A 13,595-nucleotide genomic window follows, 5' to 3' on the forward strand; every position below is an offset into this window, starting at 1 on the left:
TCAACTGCTGTATTGTAATTCATTTACACCAAAAATTACATAATTTGTTTTTTTTAATAAAAAAAAAAATTCAAAATACTACATTGTAATTTTGAAAGATATTACTTCAATTGAAAGTTTGAAAAACATTACAAATTATTTGGTAATTCCCTAAAATTTTAGTTTTGGTCTGACTACCTATTGTGTTGAACAAAGTACGAAGTGGGAAAATGAAAGGGGTTTTTGTTTTTTGTTTTTTTTGTCATCCGTTTGCCAAGCATTTAGCAAAGACTTTTGAGTAAAAACTAAAAAGGCTCCATCATCGCCATTCACAGAGTTTTTTTTGGTGTAAAAGCAAAAGACCTGCAGTCTGATCTTTTGTTCACCTGTTTGCAATTACCATCCATCTTCCTTCAATCAATTTTTCTGTGTTTTTTTTCAAGCAACGTCCGAAATCACTGGTTTGACTCACTTTCTTCATTTTCATCTAAACACTTCAAAATATTAAAGATTTGGCTTATATGCTTTAAAAAGAAAATTACAAAAAATGTATATTGTAATTTTAATTTTTATGGCACCTAAACCAAATCAAATCCGAAAGGATATACTTTGGGTCAATTAAGCTTTTAATATTGGTTACCTGTAATACTTTTGGGTCAATTTAGTGTTATTTTTTTTTTCTTTTATTAAAAAATACTTTGGCTCTTTTTACCTGTAATACTTTCTCTCTTTTTTATATTCTTTTTATATTTTTATTTTAATAATTTGGGTCTATTTAGTGATACCAAAGCCTTCGTACAATTCTTCGACTTTTCCTTTTCAAAGCACATGGTCCCCTGCAGGCTGCAGCTCATTCAACCAAAAGAAAGCCGACACTTTGCATTATTTGACGGGATAGAATTTTGATACATCGACTCCCAACTAACCTACTATTTGATTTTTTTAACATAAATTAATCTAAACTAGACACACATTAAAGTAATAATTAAATAACATATGAACTTTTGATACTCCTTCAACCCTTCACTTCACAGAAGATACCACTTACTTGTGCTTCGAGAATTCTGAGTTTCCTCATCATACCTTTCTAGAAAGAAAACCATGGCAGAGCTTTTCCTTGCTCCGTTAATCCAACTGCTGTTTGACAAAGTGGCGTCTGGCGAGTTTCTGAACTTTGCACGCCGATATGTGGGACTCGGAGAAAAGCTGAACAAGTGGAAGCATACGTTACAAGGAATCCGGGCAGTCCTTGATGATGCGGATGGAAAGCAGCATGATGTGACGACAGTGAAACTGTGGTTGGATGATCTTAGAGACTTGGCTTACGATGTGGAGGACATACTTGATGAGTTCGCCACGGAAGCTTTGCAACGCAAATTGAAGGGAGGAGATGATGATCAGGCCAGCACAAGTAAGTTACGGAAACTCATCCCTACTTGTTGCACTGGTTTGACTCCAAGTGCTCTTAAGCTCAATGTTAGGATGGTTTCAAAGATTGAGGAGATCTCTGCTCGATTCAATGATATTGTCACACAAAAAGATCAACTGAACTTGAAAGAAGCTGCTGATCGTGGGAGATCAAACAGAAGAAGAGGGACACTGGAGCCAACTTCTTTAATGACAGATGCTTATGTTTATGGCAGGGAAAAAGATAAAGAGGCTATACTTCAAGTGTTGCTGAGTGAAAAACGTAGTGATGCTGGAGATAAAGTTTCTGTGATTCCCATTCTTGGTATGGGGGGCATAGGAAAGACAACTCTTGCCAAACTTTTATTCCAAGATGAAAAAGTGCAAAGCTTTTTTGAGTTAAAAGCATGGGCTTGTGTTTCTGAAGATTTCAATGTTGTTAGAGTCACAAAAGCAATTTTGAAAATGGTCACCACTGAAAGCTGTGACGACGACGATCTGAATTTGTTGCAAGTCAAACTAGAGAAGAATCTAAAAGGGAAAATGTTTCTAATCGTTTTGGATGATCTTTGGAATGAGAACTACGATGACTGGACTATCCTGCGTGCTCCTTTCCTAGCAGGGGCTCCCGGAAGTACAATTGTTATCACAACTCGTAATGAGAGAGTTTCATCAACAACATGTTCCGTTCCAGAACACCATTACCGTTTGGAAGTGCTGTCAAAAGATGCATGTTTGTCTGTATTTACCCAACATGCACTGGGAGCAAGCAACTTCAGTGCACATCTAGACCTTCAAGAGATTGGTGAAAAAATCGTTGAAAGATGTAAAGGCTTGCCTTTGGCGGCAAAGACCCTCGGTGGCCTCTTGCGCACTAAAAAGGACCGTAATGAGTGGGTAAATGTACTTAAGAGCAAGATATGGGATATACCAGAGGAGAGAAGTGGAATTGTTCCCGCCCTTATGTTAAGCTACCACCATCTCCCTTCACATTTAAAAAGGTGCTTTATGTATTGTTCAATATTCCCAGAAGACTATGAATTTGAAGAGCAACAGTTGGTTCTGTTGTGGATGGCAGAAGGTCTAATTCAACCACCGGAAGGGGATAAGCAAATGGAAGATCTGGGTAGCGAGTATTTTCATGATTTGTTGTCAAGGTCTTTTTTCCAACAATCAAGCACGGAGAAATTCCGATATGGGAAACCACAATTTGTGATGCATGATCTCATCAATGATTTGGCCCAAAGGGTTGCAGGAGATATATGCTTCAGGATGGAGGATGAAATTTGGGGTGGTAACAGAAGGAGACTTCCTAAAAAGGTTCGACACTCTTCTTACTTGGGTGGCTTCTATGATATTGCTAAAAAGTTTGAGCCTTTTTTTGACATCAGATGTTTGCGTACATTCTTGCCTCTTATGCTTCCATTTCGTGGGCATTGTTATTTGACTCATAATGTTCCTCATCAATTGTTGCCAAAATTACTATGCTTAAGAGTGCTCTCTTTGAGTGGGTACTACATAGTTAAGTTACCAGATTCGATTGGCGATTTGAAGCATCTACGGTACCTTGACCTTTCTTACACTTGGATTAGAGGCTTTCCTGAATCAACAACCACTCTATGCAACTTACAAACAATGATTTTGGAGGGATGTTCCTATCTAAAGAAATTGCCTTCAAATTTAGGCAACCTGGTCAACTTGCGCCACCTTAACATTCTCAATGCTAATAAGCTAGAAGGAATGCCTCCTAAAATAGGTAAATTAACTCATCTCCAAACATTGTCTAATTTAATTGTGGAAAAAGGTAGTTGCTTCACGTTAAGAGAGCTAGGTTCTTTGTTGTATCTTCGAGGGACACTCATCATCTCACAATTGGAGAATGCCACTGAACCCAGGGATGCAAGCGATGCTAAGTTAAGTGAAAAGCGTGATCTTACTACGTTGTTCTTGGAATGGAGTGTCAACGTAGATGATTCACAAGACAGAAGAAGTGAGTTTGACGTACTTCGCATGTTACAACCTCACAATGCTTTGAACGAGCTGACTATCAAGTGCTATGGAGGTACAAAATTTCCGACTTGGTTTGGTCATTCATTTCTTCGTATGGTGCTGCTAAGGATTGAAAACTGTAAAAAGTGCACTTCATTGCCACCAGTCGGCCAACTACCATTTCTCAAACAACTTTTCATTGAAGGCATGGCGAGTGTGAAGGATGTTGGTGTTGAGTTTTATGGGAATGGTTCCTCACAACCTTTTAGATCCTTGGAGGCTTTATATTTTGAGGATATGGAAAAATGGGAGAAATGGAGCCCTAATGGAGAGTTCCCACACTTGCGTGAACTTTCAATTGCAAATTGTCCTAAGCTATTGGGGAAGTTACCAAACCATTTTCCTTCATTAGGAAAAGTTGTTATAGAAAGATGTCAGCAGTTGGTGGTTTCTATTTCAAACTTTCCTAAGCATTGCAGACTACAAATTGGAGGATCCGAAGGGGTGATGCATGAAAATAAGGTTGTCTTCAACTCACTAAATTCCAAGTCTTTTTCAACAATTTCAGAATTCAAATCTCCAATAGAAGGGCTTATTCTCGAAGGACTAACTCATGCAGAAGATCTAGCTTTTGAAAATTGTGAGGAACTGACGCCTTTGTGGTCAAATGATGTGGGATTACTGCAGCCCCTCCCCAATCTTCGTGTTCTAAAGTTTGATAATTGTTCAAAACTAGTTTCGTTGGCAGCAGAAAAAGCAAACGAGCAGCCACAGTTGGATTTGCCTTCAACACTTAGAGAAATTCATATCTCTCATTGTAATGTCCTGGAATTTTTACCCAAGGAAATCCTGTACAACAACACGTGTCTTGAGCGTATTGAGATTAATGGATGTGATTCACTGAAGCACTTTGCAATAGGCCAGCTACCTCCAACACTTAAGCGGCTACACATATGGAATTGCGAGAATATGATAATTTTACTTGATGAGGATGATGCCAATAGTTGCAGTACTAGCACATCTCTTCTTGAGTCCTTGGAGATTTGGAGCTGTCCATCCCTCAAATTCTTAACATCTAGCGTAGAATTACTGGCAACAATTAAACACCTTGATATTAAATATTGTGGAAAGCTGGTGTCAATAGCGAAAAGTGAAAAATTACCTGCAACACTTCAACACCTTACAATTTTGGGTTGTGAACAGCTGGAGTCGATAGCGAAAAGTGAAGAATTGCCTGCAACACTTCAACACCTTGAGATTCACTATTGTTCAAAGCTGGAGTCAATAGCGAAGAGCTTCCATCACAACTCATCTCTTGAAAAGATTAAAATTACGAGGTGTGAAAACCTTAAATCCTTACCCACGGACATACACACCCTCAGCCATCTAGACACGATTGAAATTCGTTTTTGTCCAGCTCTTGTTTCCTTCCCAGACGGAGGGTTGCTCCCTAGCAACCTTAGAGAGTTAACGATTGATAGTAATATGGCCCTGCCTAACTGCATTCACAACATCACCTCACTTCAAAATTTATACATTTGGAGGTGGAGTCCAAGCGTGGCAACTTCCTTTTCGGAAGAGGGTTTTCCCGCCAGCCTAACATCACTTACAATCGGGTATTGCAACTTCACTGAGGCCTTGCTTGAATGGGGGCTGCACAGGCTTACCCCTCTTCAACGTCTTCATATTCAAGGTGGATGTCCGAATGTGGAGTCCTTTCGAGAGAAGATGCTGCCTGCGTCTCTTACTACCCTCTCCATCGCAGACTTCCCCAATCTGAAATACCTGTCTTCCCTTCGAGACCTAGCCTCTCTTCAAGACCTGCAGATCTATTTTTGTAAAAATCTCACATCCTTTCCAGAGGATGGCTTGCCTCCCTCACTCCAGAACCTCATTATCAAAGAGTGTCCTCTGCTGAAAGAACACTGCAAGAAAGATCAAGGACGAGAGTGGTCCAAGATAGCCCACATCCCTTGCGTTTTGATTGATAATAGGTTCGTGTTTGAATCATAAAAGGAGGAATCCATGCCTGACTCGGAAGAGGAGGATTAAGGAGGTCTATCGTCAATTGACCCGCAGATTTTGCTAATTGTAAGACAACTGTTGAGAAACAAATCCAAAGGTGAGTTTATTTGCACATTACTTCTTTTGCTTCCATTGTGGATTTCTGATTTTCTTTCACATTCTTCATCTTCTTTGGAAGATTTTTAAATAATTTGCATTTATTCTTATTTCTCTCATTTCTTTTGGGGTTCAACAGAGCCGTGGGCGGGTCCACTATGCAAGTCATCGCCATGAGCCACACATCACGCTGTTCAAGAGGCCTCTAAACTGTTAGTAGCAGGAGGAGAACATGCGTCATCCCCCACAAATATACTTGTAATCTCTCCAACTAGACTTCATATTTTCCTAAGAAACAATCTGGATGTTTTGGAACTTAGGTTTGTATATTTGTTAATTTTCCTGTACGGAAATTTTATGCTTGTCATTGGCATTGTGTTGATATAAAAGGCTCTTTTGTTTTTGTCTGAATGTTTGTGTTGGAAAGATCTTGTCGCTCCTATTTCTTAATATTCTTGTTGGGTTCACAAAAACACACAACAGGTGTTTGTTGAATTGCCTCACCGACCAAGCAGAGAGTGAAAGCCTCCGAACATTGAATTACTATGAGTGCCTTTGTTGGCTTGACAAAAGAGAAGAAACCTGTAAGTTCAACACTCCCAGCCTAAACACCAAACCTAGAGCATATATTGCATTTTCTCCAATGATTTGGCATCACACCCTTGTAGTTGGAACCCGAAGTGTTCAATGAAGAAAATGTTGGTCCTGAACAGGATATCGATGGTAATATTTTGCTCCTTTGTTTTTTATGGTTTATTCATTGATTAAAAAAAAGGGAATTAACTTTATTGCATTGAAGGAACCGTGCTGATCTAGTTACATTTCTCTCAGCGTCTTTCAAGCAAAATTGGTATGGAGAAGAGGAGGGATTATCTTTATGTAGTATTCCCAGGAACAAACTGATCCAGATTATGAATATAAAGAGGTATATATGTCTTACTGCTCCTGCAATTTTATAATTTATTGGGATGTTGTGTATCCAAATAGACAAATTCCTTTTTGTAAGTGATCGAGAGTATAATCATTATTATTGTTAAAGATAACATTCCAATCAAACATGCTAACCAACTAATTCAGTTTCAACCAGAAGAAGACTTCCCCAATCACCCTCACTTTCACGGCACTTCTTCTACACTCAGCAGCCCACACAAGGCCAGCCTCTCAACTCTCAATGCAATCTGATTGCTGCTTCCCAATACAAGATGAAGGCCGCCATTTGTCAAGTATTCCTGCATGTCAGATGTCCATGTTTTCTGCTGGCTTTCATCTCAGCTCAGCACACAATTGTCCAGCTTCCATGCGCTTTGTTTTCCTCTTGGTTTTTCTGTTATGTAATTTAATATGTTCATTGTTTTCTGTTATGTATTTCAGTCCTCTCTTCTCTCGTAAAAACACACGAACCATTTGGCTATATAAATACATGGTACTGCACTGTTATTGGTTATGTAACCAAAACAGTTTTCCTCTAATCTTTCAATTATATGTTTATTCTCATATAACCAGAGTAGTTCGAGTATATGTTTATTCTCATATACCATCGTTGCGCCCTTTTGCGCTTTTAATGAGATTGCATATATTAGATGATCCAGATTTCTTTTAATATATTAGATGTCATTTGTTAAGAAAAATGCTATGATAATAAAATGGACAATCTATTTTCCAATATTTAGAGGTGTGCAACTCTGCTTTGCAATTTCGGTTGCTTTTAGTTTTTTCTTTGCTCCTTTTTGATTGTTTTGATCTTTAAAATTTTTCCTTGCAACCAAATGATGCAATTATGAACACAAAAATGATTTACATTTTCCTGGTGAATGATTTTTTGTTAGTGGGTTAGCAATGTTTCTCTGCTTAAGTATACCATATAGTATATAATCAGTTGTTAGTAACTTGAATGTTACTAGAAATTGTAACATTCAAGTTATTAGAAATTGTAACATTCAAGTTATTGAATGTTACTATAAATCTGTTTCCTACTATACTTAGATCTTCAGCAAGTATCCATTACTGAAATTGCTATTCAGTAAATAATTCAAGGAAATTCTTAACGCTTATAACATCCATTATAATTAATTTTCAACACAATTTTCTCACCAAATTTACAACTTCAAAGAAATGTCCATGCGCTTCCCTCCAAAAAGAGCTCCATTCTTTTTCTTCGTTGCCTACTAATGCCAATAGATAGGTTACCCTTGTCTACACGGAAACTAAATTTCAATTCGTTCTCTTCTTTTCCTTTTTTTTTTTTTTTTGTGGCTGTCTAAACCTCATGGGGTTGGACCATGACAACACCGATTGAGGTCCTTTGCAAACCACACTTTATAGTTGTATTGATCAGAGAGAAAATAAGAGAGAGAGAGAGAGAGAGAGATATAGACTTCAATCGGATAGAAGCCGGCAACTGCAGATATATGTCGTCAACTGCTGCAGAAATATTTCTCTCTTTGGCTGCATTGTATTTGGTTACTAAAATAGCTATCTCCAGGCTTTGTGGAAGGAAGTTTTGGACATAAAGTAAGTATTGGATTCAAATAATATGAATGATAAATTGATTGATTCCTTTAATACAACAATATATGAAAAATATGGTACATTTTTCAGAATTACTATGCTTTGGACAAAGGCAACATTGGTATACCCGTATCAAGATTTGAAATATAAATTACCAAAGCGAGACTTAATTAAAGATCTTATCATGTTCCAAAGTGAGAAGCTGGATCCAAAGAAACGCACCCTCACTGATTTGCTTGATCCATCTCTCACAAATTCCAAGTCCTTGGCAATACTGTACTGGATACTTTCTTCATCATCAAGCAGAGGTAATGCAACCGAGCCCTGAGTCTCTAGGTTTTCGATCCACCCGCGTAATAAATAATTCACAACCTGTATGACAAGTACAATTACTAATCTAAATACCCAATAAAAAAGAAAAGGATATAAAGTTAACCAAAATAAAAACAAATTATGGCATTCGCGAGAAATTAACCCAATTGAAACCTTCTTAATACAAGTTGATTGTTAATTTAATCAACCTTTGTCCCGTAAGATTCTTCTTTCTATATGAAGTGCAAAATTCAGACTCTTGCTTTTACTCACACATAGAGACGTCGGTCATGCTGAAAGTATTTTCCTTTTTATGGCAGAAAAAGTCATGCAAACAAGTTGAAAATGTCCTATTCCCTTATCTGCTAAAAGGAAAGACACTCCTTAATTAATCAGTAACAAGCTACATACCTCGGGAACTTCATCATGAGGGCAGTGGCCAGCCGGGCTGATTTCATAATATGGAGCTTCCGGTACCTGGCGTTTCACCTGAACGCCCCAAACGGGTTTCACCCAGGGGTCTTCTTTTCCATACATGAGGCAGATTGGTACATTGTTCATTTGACATCTACAAATAAAAATGAGCTGCAAATCCATAATTTGGACCAAGAAAAAAAGGAAATAAGGCACAATAAATATTTGTAGCAGTTAGGACTTCTGCACTATCCACCTAGATAAAGCGTCCCTAAAAGATAATTGTCCCTGAGGAGCAAACATAATCGAGGCAAATGATGCAGCGGCAGCTGGATGCTGTGTTGTCTCAAGTATACGAGAAAACACTTTGTCAACATCCGTTGAATGATCTGCATAAACTTGCTTCAGTACCTCTGCGATACTTGTAGGATCACTTATTTTCTGCCAACTGAAATCACATGATAAAATTTGAAGTTACTTTTAGTCAATAGACATTGGATATGTAGAAGAGTATTTGAAGCAGCTTTTCTTCTCAGAATTGAAGGACCTAAACAATGTCTAAAATGTCCTGACAGTTCAATCTCGAAATGATTTAAACATATAAATTCTAAATTTCCAAGTTCCAAGCCTTAAACTTCAACTTTTATGAAGATTGTATATAATAGGATCTTACATGATCTTAAATGTGATGCCATAGTAGTTTACACCCTGACTAGGCAACGGAGAAACATAAAAACAAAAATGGACACCAACTGATCCATATGACCACTTAAACTTACATGAATTCTGTGAGCTTTCTCACACTGGAAGGTAGAGGAAATGTTCCAGCCCATGGAAATACTTTTGCTAGTCTAGGAGATCTTATGGGGTTAGGTAGAAATCCCCAGAAAGGGGTTGCATTAAGCAATGTAACACCTTTCACCAAATGAGGGTTGCGTGCTGCAAAATATAGAGCTACGAATCCCCCTAGTGAGTTTCCAACAATATACACTGGTTCGCCAATGACCTGAAACAAAAATGATTGATTTAATCTCTTTGTTTATAAACTAACTTATGCTATCATTAATCTGAAACTAAAATAACTTATGCTATCAATATTTTTTGCAAAAAGATCAGTACACAACGAGGAAGAATGAATAATATTGTTTTAATCCATGCTCTGATTGTGCCCAAGAGGGATATCAATGTGTGAGATGCATGATTTTAAATGCAATGCAAACTTCCATGATTAAAGTGGAAAAGCTAAATATAGCTAGACCAATGTGCAGAAAAAGGAATTGGCACCTCAGCAACTTGAAATAAAAAGTTGAGATCCACAAATTTAAAATGCAGACCTAACTAACCACAGCTATAAGATGGATTTACAGCCACTCCCAAGTTTGAAATCACACATTATATACCCGACAATATACAACGGTATGAACCATGATGAACTAAACCAACAAAATTTAGTATTATATAAAGTATATCATGAATTGAAGGTGTTATTTAGGGCACATACATTGGAAACATGCATCAAAGTCAAACCAACTTAATTGCATCTCCAAATAAACTTTGTTTAGTGCTTACTGAAGCAAAGTGACAGAAAGGAAACTTGGAGCAAGGAAACACACAAGGAGGAATCCATTCAAGAGGTTGCACCACATTAATCATTATACATGCCAACTTAATTGGATAAGCAGTCACAATAGATATAAGTATTTAATTAAAAGGAGTATGTCAAAAATAATTGCTATGCATTACCGCTGCAGAATAGAAATACAGGAATATTGCAGCACTAGTGGGTACCTGCTCTATGAAATATTGAACTTGATCTCGCCATAAATCGATAGAGTAAACAAGATCACTTGCCCATGGTTCAGTTTCATCTCCAAAGCCCCAGGCATAATCTTTCCTCACTGATATATCTCCTTCACTAGAACGGGGAGTAGGATCTTCTAATGGCAATGACATGCCTTGCCCAAGAAAATCAATTGCCCAAACTCTAAAATCACGTCCTAAATCCTTCAGTTGTTTCTCATAATGAAAAGAACCAACACCAAATCCAGGAAGAAAGAGCACCGGCGCAGAATTCACATTCTCACACCCTGCTTTCTCATAATGTACATTGAATTTGGGCTTCCATTCCCAAAAACAGCTACTAACTGGAGCACCAACTTCACCATTCGATTCATCTGGCAGTTCAGGAATTACAACCTTAGTTGCTGACTCCCCCCTTTCTGATATATCACTTGCATCCCCTTCCCCACCAATCACATAACCATTATAGCCTCCACTCAAGACCTTTGAATCAACATTTTTGAAGCCTTCAAGGATATTTAATGATCTAAACCTGCCCCGGTGGCTGGGTTTCTTTACAACAGACTGATCTAAATTGTGAAATCTCAAAGTCCCATCTCTGGAGTCAATTTTAGTGCACCAAAATTTATGTTTTCTAAAGGTGAGCCTTGATTGATGCAAATTAGAGCTTTTCAGAGCCAATTCCAATCTTAATTTTACAACATGAGAGCAGGGTGCACAATTGTATGACAGAATTTCCATAGCCAGAAACTGTGCCTGTAATGGCCAGCCAAAGCAAATGATTTAGCAACAATATTATGCTGAGCTTTATATATACTTTATAATTAACTTCCTTTTTTTTTGGGCTAAAAAACCAAACAAAGCTTAAAGCTTTGAAAGAAGCTGGTATAAACATATATCATGGAGAACTATTCTGTGTAGTTCTGAGATTAAATCAAGCCAAACTACAGCTTATAAACTGATTTAGAAAACTATTCTTACATAAAATTTACAATAATTAACTCTTAACTAACAAATAAACTTTACCATAGATTAAATTTACTAAAGCCAGTGAGCTTTGATCCCCCCAACCGAAGCTTTGTTTAAGCAAATGGTTCAGCAAGAAGCATCTCAAGAAAAGCAAATTAAATCAAATATGAATCCAATCTTGCAAATGTTTTCTTAGGTTTTCAACATCTTAAGAGATCAACCAAATAGTGTTGCTACCCCAGTCGAGTACATAATCTTATTTTAAAGACCCATAATAATGAAATCTTCCTATTAAAGTGTTGAGCTTCCTCCTCTTTTCCAACACTCCATGGGAGCTCTAACAAAGCTCAAACCAAGGAATCAAACAGTTTTAAACAGAACCACACGGAAACAATTCCAGCTAACCTGAACTTCTATTACCCATGAAGAGCTTATTGCATACATTAACTCCAACTTTGCATTAGAATTATAATTACCAACTCATATCAACAAACCAAACAGACCCAGATGAGCATGAGCATATATTAAAATCAACTTTGCATTAAAATTACAATTACTAGCTCCTAATATCAAATCAAAGAGACCCATCATCAAGAAAAGAAGAGCATGTTCTACTATAAAAAATTCTACTATTTCTTACCTTAATTTGCGGGGACAAGTGACATCAGAGTCTGATACTCTGGAATTTTAAGAGCTTTCCAAGTATTTAGGAGATTCTGACAAGATCTAGAGTGAGGGAAAGATATTCGGTTGCTTGAAAGCTTCTACTTCCTTTTAAAGCCATGAAAAATAGATCGAAATATTTTAAAATGAATCTGAAATTCTTTCATTGAAGGTCAATTAGCAAAAAGACAAGACTTGCTGCGAAGTGCTTGTACCTTGTGTTTTACTGCTTGTACTTTGCATTATTAATATTAGTTTGTCTTTTAGTTATTCAACATTTTCTCTTTCTTTTTTTCTTTTTCTTTTTTCCTCTTCTTTTAAGAAAAATGGCAATCGTCCGTAATTTCTCATGAGACAATTGTTATGTATCACGTGGAATTCATTTAATGGTAACCCGCAAACTCTTTTTTTTTTTTTTTTTTTTTTTTGGTATAGAGGTGATCAGAAAACTCACTTACCAAAAAAAGCCCTATGATAATGAAACATTTTGGGTTTGCCTTTGGGTTGGCTTCATGGTGGCCGAACTACCTCTAATAGTCACGGGGTGGCTTTAGTCATTCTAGACCGGCTCTTGGAGGGTGGTCGAACCACCCTCATGGCCCTTAGAGGTGATCCTCAAAGGCCAGCGTTATAAATTTTTTATTTTTTCATTTGGCCTTTGGGGGTGGTTCGACCACCTCCAAGGGTTACCCCGTGGGTAAAAATGGGGTGGCCGGCCATTCCCTTGGGCAAAAATGGGGTGGTCCAGCCACCCCTATGGCAAGAATGGGATGGCTATTTTTTATTATTATTATTTTTTAATTACTTTAAAAACTTTAAGTAATATTTTTTGTTATTGAAAAGACACATGGCACATTTGTGGTCATAGGATTTCTGTAAAGAAATCCTAGCCATTAATTGGATACCCTCAAGTCCAAAATGGACCGAAAATGATCATTTTCCCTCAATTTCAAATCAAATTGATCCCCCTTTCCCGCTTTGAATAGAAGAAAAAAAAAATCAAATTGATTATTTTTTAAAGTTTGTGCATTTGATAGTCTTTTTTTTTTAAATAAAAAAAAATAAAAAATAAAAAAGGTGTCAATATTAATTTCATATAATATACCAACTTTATATTATAACCATGAAATGAAAATCCTATTTGCTAATGGTTTGTTTTTCTTTTCGCTTTACAAAGTCTCTTTTTAAAAAAAAAAAATAAAAAAAAATAAAAAAAAAATCGAATTTGAGAAACATCTTCCAACCTTATAACGCCTCAACCCATTAGGGGTAAGGCATTATAAATGATATTAACACTATATATGTGACATTAAGGCACTTCGGGCATGTTTGGGAATGGTCATTGGCTTTTATGTAACTTAAAACTATAACAAAAATTGATTGATGTAATAAAAAATAAGAATATTGGGAATTAAAAAAAAAAAAATTGAGAG

At 36.9% G+C, this 13,595-nt stretch overlaps 2 protein-coding genes across 5 annotated transcripts; one reads left to right on the forward strand and one right to left on the reverse strand.

The window, feature by feature from the left end:
• Window positions 1-833: 833 nt before the first annotated feature.
• On the forward strand, window positions 834-7,080 carry LOC132166995 (putative disease resistance RPP13-like protein 1). Of its 4 annotated transcripts, none has more exons than XM_059577878.1 (5): window positions 834-5,497; window positions 5,636-5,816; window positions 5,980-6,219; window positions 6,328-6,421; window positions 6,574-7,080. In XM_059577878.1, exon 1 carries the CDS (start codon window positions 1,081-1,083, stop codon window positions 5,386-5,388), a length of 4,308 nt encoding a protein of 1,435 aa, XP_059433861.1. In that variant the 5' UTR covers window positions 834-1,080; the 3' UTR covers window positions 5,389-5,497; window positions 5,636-5,816; window positions 5,980-6,219; window positions 6,328-6,421; window positions 6,574-7,080. The 4 variants fall into 4 exon arrangements, with proteins under 4 accessions (XP_059433861.1, XP_059433863.1, XP_059433862.1 ...); XM_059577880.1 differs by having other exon boundaries at window positions 6,584-7,080; XM_059577879.1 differs by having other exon boundaries at window positions 5,636-5,754.
• Window positions 7,081-8,014: 934 nt separating this feature from the next.
• On the reverse strand, window positions 8,015-12,293 carry LOC132167466 (pheophytinase, chloroplastic-like). Its single transcript, XM_059578455.1, has 6 exons — window positions 12,140-12,293; window positions 10,519-11,286; window positions 9,510-9,736; window positions 8,987-9,178; window positions 8,728-8,884; window positions 8,015-8,376 (listed from the first exon to the last, which is right to left on the reverse strand). Exons 2-6 carry the CDS (start codon window positions 11,269-11,271, stop codon window positions 8,137-8,139), a joined length of 1,569 nt encoding a protein of 522 aa, XP_059434438.1. The 5' UTR covers window positions 11,272-11,286; window positions 12,140-12,293; the 3' UTR covers window positions 8,015-8,136.
• Between the last annotated feature and the right edge of the window lie 1,302 nt (window positions 12,294-13,595).

This window comes from Corylus avellana, chromosome ca1 (genome assembly GCF_901000735.1).
Source record: "Corylus avellana chromosome ca1, CavTom2PMs-1.0".
In the NCBI taxonomy this organism is placed as follows: domain Eukaryota; kingdom Viridiplantae; phylum Streptophyta; class Magnoliopsida; order Fagales; family Betulaceae; genus Corylus; species Corylus avellana.

What these genes read in the sequence shown, in the direction of transcription:
- LOC132166995 (XM_059577878.1), top strand. Translation starts at nt 1,081, where the DNA reads ATGGCAGAGCTTTTCCTTGCTCCGTTAATCCAACTGCTGTTTGACAAA.
- LOC132167466 (XM_059578455.1), bottom strand. Translation starts at nt 11,271, where the DNA reads ATGGAAATTCTGTCATACAATTGTGCACCCTGCTCTCATGTTGTAAAA. An exon ending in TTTAGGGACGCTTTATCTAG is followed by an intron (nt 8,885 to 8,986) that starts GTGGATAGTGCA and finishes TTTTATTTGTAG; the next exon opens with ATGTCAAATGAACAATGTAC. An exon ending in CTCATGATGAAGTTCCCGAG is followed by an intron (nt 8,377 to 8,727) that starts GTATGTAGCTTG and finishes CTTGTCATACAG; the next exon opens with GTTGTGAATTATTTATTACG.